Genomic DNA, 8,544 nt, shown 5'->3' with positions numbered 1-8,544 from the left:
TAACCATGATTAAATGTTGAATTCTGCTGACATCTCTTCTGTGATATGCATGCTTCATAATCTCAGATCCTCTTTCAAAATTCCATCATTTTAATTCTGCCCATTGATTTCTTGTTTAAGGCACACGCTGATTTGTTTTGCATTTTTGAAGCATTTACAATACATGCTCTATCAGACAGGTTAAATCCAAATTTTTGATTTCACTAAGAATCTGAAACTTTGTTGCTTAATTTGCTGTGCGCATTCTGCACATTATGTTTCCTGGCAAGTTTTACAATGCTGAAGTCCACTTGATACAGTCGGAAGAAAGAATGAAGGTATAGATTATTGATTAGGTAACAAAGTATAATTGAGATTAACGAATTAAATGAAAATTATAGAAAAGTAGCATCACGTGTAGTGACCTATTTCTTTAATATTTCTCATGATTTTGTACATTATACAAACTGAGTGTTAATGTAGATAAATTGAATTGAAGCCTTTTGATGTTATGAATAATTGTACAAGCATCTCTAAAGATTGCCAATGTTACAAAACACATTTAATAACCAAATACAATCTATGAAACGTGAAAAAACGTATATGGTCCTGTTCGGCAGAGGATCAGAATCCCTTGATAACAAGACATGTTTGTATACATATGTTATCTTATCTAATCGCTTTCATTTAACTCAAGTAAAAAACTTTTTTTGGAAACCGATACATTTTTCTAAAGATGGTGTCTTTACTAAATCGTGAAAGCAGTGCAACCACTGGGTAGCCATCTACTTATTCCAAATGCATAACAAATTTAGTCCAGCTTAATTAATAATACTTGTCCAACAGATATCGAGATAACTTTATGCGAAAAATGTCTTACAATAACGGGTTAGATTAGGGGTAAAACGCAGATTCTAAAATGGGTCTAATCGTTCACTCCAATTTAAACATTTTTATTGAGCTCAACGAAGGATAATTTTTAGTGGCGTGATACCAATTTTTATTGGTCAAGAACAATAACTCTGCAGGAATGGTGTACACGCGGATGTAAACAAAATAGAAAAAAATGGATTTCGAAGACTTAGGTCTGCACGACTGGTTATCCAATCAGTGTAAAACAATGGGACTAAAAAAACCATCCGGAATCCAAGATAATTGTATTCCTCACATTTTGAAAGGTATGCATTGTAAACAGTTATTTGTATAAATCACATGATTTCGCGACAAATGTTTTTTTTTAAATCGACTTTCTCACTGAGACGCCCATGTTTTTTCACTACATTGTAACATATTTGTGTCGATCTGTTATTCAATAAATTTGCATTATTGGCATAAAAGATTTGCACCATTTATATGGGTAATTTAACAGTTTAATATATATTTTGCACTCTTCAGGCAAAGTTTGTTTTTTTTTAACAAAAAAAAAGGTTTGATCAACAGAATAATATCTCAAAGTTTATCAGCATAATTGCATTCTCTGACTTCCAAATAAATTTTGTTATGTCTTATTGATACAATTAAATGAAGAAGTGACAGCATTGCTGTCGTATCACTAGTCCAAATATTTAGACATAAACCGCGGATTTAATTATATTTTTACATTGGTCAAAGAAGTCCTATAAATATGACGTCGCTTTGAGATATTTTTGCTTCTGGCACAGCAACGTCATATCGAAATTGCTCAAAAACCCATAGCATGTTCTGCCAGAAAATCGGGCGGAACGAAAAACAATGAAGGCAGCGTGTATTTACATAAGCTTTGACCTATTTATGAACAAAACTAAAAAATATATACCTTTTGTCAAAATAATTAAACTGTCACATCCGAAAAATCATGATTAAATCCTCTCATGTATTTAAATTCCCTTTACAGCCAATAAACAAATGGCGGCCATAAAGTGCGCGAAATCTAAATGGCTAATTCAAATGCAAGCGTCTAACTGTGTCAGAACAATCTAACGGAATATTTTTTTAACAAAATAATTGCCCATGCTGCTATTGCACCGTCAGTTTGTTCGAATATATTTTTCCGTTCAAAAATTTGGAATCAATCTGTAAAGCACCTTGCTTAACCTGTATGGCTGATGGACAAAAATAGATTGATGTTTATATTTTATTTTTAATTGATAAGTACATTGTTTGAGAGTTTTTGTGTATGATTGAGCATGAAATTGAAAGAAAAGAAGATAAGCTTTTGAATAAAGCTTGAAAGGCAAGACAATAGACATTTTTGAATTTTTTATGATGCTATGCGTTTTTGAGCAATAACTATTAGACGTCGGGCTTGAATTGACCGACATAAACTATAACAAGCCTGTAACGTCTAATTTATTGGACTATGGTCAAATTGGCTTAACGTCTAAAGATATCTATTTAAAAGTCCATAGCAAAATGAAAAACATTAAGCATGCACAATCATTCAAACTCCCCATATAAAATGTTACAAATAATGCTTGATGTAAATTATCCTATCACAATTTATGTGTTTTTCCTTCTCAAAAACAATTTATTCAACTTTTAAACAATTTTACACAATCCCGTGTAAAAGCAGGGCCTTTTCACTAGTTTTGGGGAAGGCGCCCAAGCCCTTTTTGTGGGGAAAAAATGTGCGGTTTTAATACTTTTGGGGAAAAAAATCACATTTTCCACTGGCAGTTTAACCGTTATTACTATAAATAAAGACTTATTTAAATCATACATTTGGGGGAAATATCATAATATATTTGCATATTTTCCCCCAAACACACTTATTTTAGGAGCTTTCTGCAGGGCTCTCGATTGACACGGGGATCCGGATTTTGACTCGTGAAAATCAGGAAATGCACATATTTGACACGTGATAAAATCTGCTCAAGAGTCAATTTGCCACATGGGATTTTCAGCTATGCAATAATAATTACCTTAAATCCACCCCTAATTATCAAATCCTACATGTGTTCAAATCACACTCATAAAAAATGTCAACAGGCAGTATAAGCTGTGTATTAAATGCTTTACACACGGCAATTGTTTATACCCTGTGCACTGAAGCGTGACAATTCAGTGGCTGCAATTTGACAGCGCTAAAAATAGCTCTACACAACTGATAAGAATTACATACTTGAGGTGTCAATTATTGATTGCTTTTAAAGGGTTATAATACGTCTTTGATTTACTTAGAGTACCTGTGCATTTGTTATAAATATACCTGGTACATTTTGGTATTTAAAATTTATATGATATAGCATACCAGTAAAGATATTTTTTTTTATATTTTATACATTTAATCAGAAAAGCTGCTGCTTATTCTATTCTTTCACAGCAATTCATGTTTTTGTTTTATTTGTTTGTTTTTTTAGGTGGAGGGGGTATAGACATTTATAATTAGGCATTTTTTTCTGTCAATTTAGACTTTGGAATCTCCAAAAATGACCTCCAATACAGTTATTTTTGTTACATAAAAATGATTCATGTAGTCAAATGACACTAGAAAAAAATTATTTGACTCATGAAAATTTTAGCCAAAGAGTCTTTGACTCGTGAAATTCTGACCCTACTGAGAGCCCTGTTCTGTCCAACATAAGTTACAGGGATTTTTTTACAGATCAATTTATTGTCACTTTGTATTTGCCTAAGAATACATTAACTCATATTTCCTAATTATAGAAAATTTACGTATGACATGTGAGGGTTCTTGATTTGAGGTATCCCTCTAGTGGGTAATTGAATAATTAGCTTTCATTGGACAAAAACAATGATCTATTTTTAAACAAGAAAGTTTGTTAACAAGTTATTTTCTTAGATGTAACATTTCTCTGAAAGGGAAAATCTTTGCAAGAAGGGGAATTTTAGACTGTTTTTTGGGGAAAAAAGGTAGTAAGTTGGCTTTGGGAAGTAGCCGAATACCGGCTACAGTACAGAAGGGTAAAAAGGCCCTGAAAAGTCTTGCAAACAGCTTTCATATTGGTGAGTACTGCGCATATCGGTGATTACAGGAACCAAATTTTCCAATATGGGGGTCAACACAAAATTTCTTTATGTGTCTTCTTAAATATATGGATGAATATACTACTTATCATGAGTAATTTTTGCATATTTTATACAGTTTTTGAAAAAAAATGCTTCCGTTTTTTATGCAGTCAGTTGCTTTTTGTGATAAATAACATTTAGGTTGTGATTTACCGGTAAATTAAAATAGACTCGAAAAGCGTGTCGCTTTGTGCTATAGGAAATTAGCCCATTAGGGAAAGACTTCGCATTTTCTGATAAAGGTAAAACTGTAAAAAAAGAAAATGTGAAGTATTTCAATGAAGGACTATCGTATCACATGACTTGTTGTTAGACTTTATGTTCACATACCTCTGCTCACCTTTGGTGACCCATAACCAAAATGCTGTTTTCAATTGTATATATGGCTTTATCTTGAAATAGACCCTGGGGTCTAAACCAGGAGTATATATATAGACTTCCCGAAATACGTCGGTCCAATGGACATGTCTGATAAATTTTGATTAGGTCCAACGATTTTTTATTCCGGATTGGTGTGACTGTCCGGCTTTAATCCAAGTAGCATGTATGCAAAATGGCGTCGCTAAAGGTGCCAAATCTGGGAAAAAACGAAAATCTACGTCAGAGGAGCGTGTAGAACAGCAGTAAAAGGATGAAAAGAATAGACCTGAGACAAAAGATTAAGAAAAATGGAAGCAGGACAGTGAATCGTGGTGTACGACAGGGAGGAGATGAAAATGCGCTTTACAGACTGCGCCAAATTTTACAGCGAACAAATTAAAACCGGAAAGTGTCTTAGAAATACAAACACTAGTTTTCCTTTGATTTTGATTAATTTTATTCGGTCTGACAGATTTTGCTTCGGTCTGACAGATTTTCATGGTTTGTGAGACCAGATGTCTGACACTTTTTTAGCTCACCTGAGCTTGCTCAGGGTGAGCTTTTAGGATCGGTGAATGTCCGTCGTCCGTCGTACGTCCACAATTGCTGGTGAACACTCTAGTGGTCGCATTTTTGCCTCAATCATCATCAAACTTGGTCAGGATGCTTATCTAGTTGAAAGCTCGGATGAGTTCGAACATGGGTCATCTCGGATGAAAAAGTAGGTCACCGGAGCTAAAAATAGAAAAACCTTGTGAACACTCTAGTGGTCACATTTTTGAACCAATCTTCATTAAACTTGGTCAGATTGCTTGTCTAGTCAATTGCTTGGATGAGTTCGAACATGGGTCATCTCTGATGAAAAACTAGGTCACAGGAGCTAAAAATAGAAAAACCTTGTGAACACTCTAGTGGTCACATTTTTGACCCAATCATCATCAAACTTTGTCAGGATGCTTGTTTAGATAATAGCTCGGATGAGTTCGAATATGGGTCATCTCTGGTGAAAAACTAGGTCACCCGAGCTATAAATAGAAAAACCTTGTTAACACGCTAGCGGTCACATTTTTGCATCAATCATCATCAAACTTGGTCAGGATGCTTATCTAGTTGATAGCTTGGATGAGTTCGAACATGGGTCATCTCGGATGAAAAAGTAGGTCACCGGAGCTAAAAATAGAAAAACCTTGTAAACACTCTAGCGGTCACATTTTTGCATCAATCATCATCAAACTTGGTCAAGATGCTTGTCTAGGTGATAGCTCGGATGAGTTTGAACATGGGTCATCTCGGATGAAAAAGTAGGTCACCGGAGCTAGAGATAGAAAAACCTTGTTAACACTCTAGTGGTCACATTTTTGCATCAGTCATCATCAAACTTTGTCAAGATGCTTGTCTAGGTGATAGCTCGGATGAGTTCGAACATGGGTCATCTCGGATGAAAAAGTAGGTCACCGGAGCTAAAAATAGAAAAACCTTGTAAACACTCTAGCGGTCACATTTTTGCATCAATCATCATCAAACTTGGTCAAGATGCTTGTCTAGGTGATAGCTCGGATGAGTTCGAACATGGGTCATCTCGGATGAAAAAGTAGGTCACCAGAGCAAAAAATAGTAAAACCTTGTTAACACTCTAGTGATCACAATTTTGACTCAATTGTCATTAAACTTGGTCAGGAAACTTGTCTAGGTCATTGCTGGGAATAAATCGAACATGGGACATCTCGGATGAAAAACTAGGTCACAGGAGCTAAAAATAACACTCTAGTGGCTACTGTTGTGATCCAAATATTCCGTTAATTGGTCTGAAAGTTTGTTTTGATGATTTCTAAGTCAAGATCGAACATGGGTCATCTTGGATGAAAAACTAGGTCACACCGCCCAAATATGGAAAAACCTTGTTAACATTCTAGTGGTCACATTTTCGACTCAATTATCATCAAACTTGGTCAGAATGCTTGTCTAGGTAATTGCTTGGATGAGTTCAAAATCTCATGTGAAACTAGGTCACCGAAGCTAAAAATAGAAAAATCTTGTTAACACTCTAGTTGCTACTGTTTTGATCCAAGTATCCTGGAAATTGGTCTGAAAGTTTGTTTTGATGATTTCTAGGTCAAGTTTGAATATGTGTCACCTGGGTAAAAAACTAGGTCGCACTGCTCAAATATGGATAATCCTTGTTAATACTGTAGTGGTCACATTTTTGACTCACCTGTCATGAGACTTGGTCAGAATGCTTGTCTAGGTAATTGTTTGGATGAGTTTGATAAGTCAGGTGAGCGATCTAGGGCCATCATGGCCCTCTTGTTTTAACTTTCAGGAAGTCTGACATATATATTGTTCTTTCCCATTTCTTAGTGTATTATATACAAGTATACATAGGGGTGTAACCCAAGAGATTGTGGTAGATATGACTTTGCAATTACAAATAACAGTGTAATAACATACAGATCATTGGATTCATATTTTGATAATGATGTGAATGATGATAATCAGATTTGTAAATTATATTTTAAGTTTATATTAAATAGTTCATTAAAGCTGCACACCTCCAGATTCATGCAAATTTTCATGAAAATTTTGAAAATGTTTTAAAAAGTAAAATATTGTCAAGTGAACAAACTAAATAATTTTCATGTTGATTTCAGCACTTACAACCCATGTAAATCAGCAAAAATAGGTCAAAATATGCTAAAATATTCCCCACTGTGTTAGTAACGCAGTAGAAATATGGTAAAAAAACTGCAAAATCGGTCACAAATCACGATTACATATACAACTTACAAGTATTACTTAAGTCTTGAATCTTTTCATTATTCTTATAAATAAAGTACTTTTACAGAAGTTTGATTTTCTTGCAATATTTTGGCATGCAGCTGGAATTACAAAAAAATAGTATATTGTCTGTTACTAAAAATATATGCTAGAATTCCCAAAATATTAAGTTCCACAAGATTTCATTTGAAATTGGTAGACAAGCTCTAAATATTTTTGTATAAAATAGTTCGGTATAATACTATTAAGATGTTATTGAGGTTTTATTTTTAAAGAGAGCAATAAAAAGATACAGAATTGATTTGTTTATCAAATGGTATAATTTATTTGACCCAAATTTGATAGATATTTATGTACTGTTTACAAACTTCCAAAATTCTGGTAGCCTTTGCAAACATGGTTAACCCATAAATTTACTGTTGCACAACATCAAAATAAAGGGACATTTAAAGTTATGGAAGCCAAAACTAATTGTAGTCCAAATACTTTATAGTAGACAGGGAAAAAAGTTTTGAAATTTAACATTTGATATTTATTATTGTGATAAACATAATTAGCCATATTGAAACTTTACATGTTGACACAAGTGCAGTACAATTTATGAATCACTGGAAGACGAAATTTTACCCACTAAGATTTTGCATAATTATGCAAGTTAAAAGAGTAAAGAATTTTTCTTATGAATTTAGTTTGAACAATCTTTCAAATGGCACAAGTACTGCATAAAGATCACCCATTTTACATTTTTCTCCTAAGATTGTATGGAATTTCAGATTTTGGAAACTTGAATAATGGCTTTAATAAATATACATGTAAAAGATAAAAGAATATCAAGTAATTTTGGGCTACTTTTCTTTGTTTCAAATGCTTTAATGTCATACTGCCATTTTTCTATGAAAATGTCATGTCATACTGTGCAATATAGTATGTTGCTCGTTTTCTATTGGCTAAATTATTGCCCTAAAATTAGTTAACCGTTTAATGGTGTACCCTTAACAGAAACACATTTGTTAAATGTATCTCTAGATTTATTCCATTAACTCTGTAAAAGACTATTTATCTACTTAAGTTAAGACCATGATGTCTTTCTATGACTGATTACAGGTGAAGATTGTATTGGATGTGCTAAAACTGGAAGTGGTAAAACTGCAGCATTTGCTCTACCAATCTTACAGAAATTGTCAGAAGATCCATTTGGAATATTTGCTCTTGTGCTTACACCAACTCGTGAACTGGCATTTCAGATTTCGGAGCAGTTTAATGTTCTAGGAAAACCAATTGGTGTGAGGGTATCTGTGATAACAGGTGGTCTAGGTAACAGTATTTACTGTAGTTATAATAATAAAATAGATGTTTGTCCTGTTATAGCTTGGATTTAAAAATTATATACAATAAAGCCTGTCTTGCATATACAACTTGATT

General features: G+C 33.6%; 1 protein-coding gene across 1 annotated transcript; it reads left to right on the top strand.

Moving 5' to 3' along the window:
* The first annotated feature begins 976 nt into the window (after positions 1–976).
* LOC132718206 (probable ATP-dependent RNA helicase DDX49) lies at positions 977–8,509 on the top strand. The gene is made up of 2 exons (XM_060701850.1): positions 977–1,157; positions 8,227–8,509. Exons 1-2 carry the CDS (start codon positions 1,046–1,048, stop codon positions 8,499–8,501), a joined length of 387 nt encoding a protein of 128 aa, XP_060557833.1. The 5' UTR covers positions 977–1,045; the 3' UTR covers positions 8,502–8,509.
* The last annotated feature ends 35 nt before the right edge of the window (positions 8,510–8,544 follow it).

Source organism: Ruditapes philippinarum, unplaced genomic scaffold, assembly GCF_026571515.1.
Source record: "Ruditapes philippinarum isolate M1 unplaced genomic scaffold, ASM2657151v2 ctg16617_1_1_1_1, whole genome shotgun sequence".
In the NCBI taxonomy this organism is placed as follows: Eukaryota; Metazoa; Mollusca; class Bivalvia; order Venerida; family Veneridae; genus Ruditapes; species Ruditapes philippinarum.
This window is presented reverse-complemented; position numbering and strand designations above follow the sequence as displayed.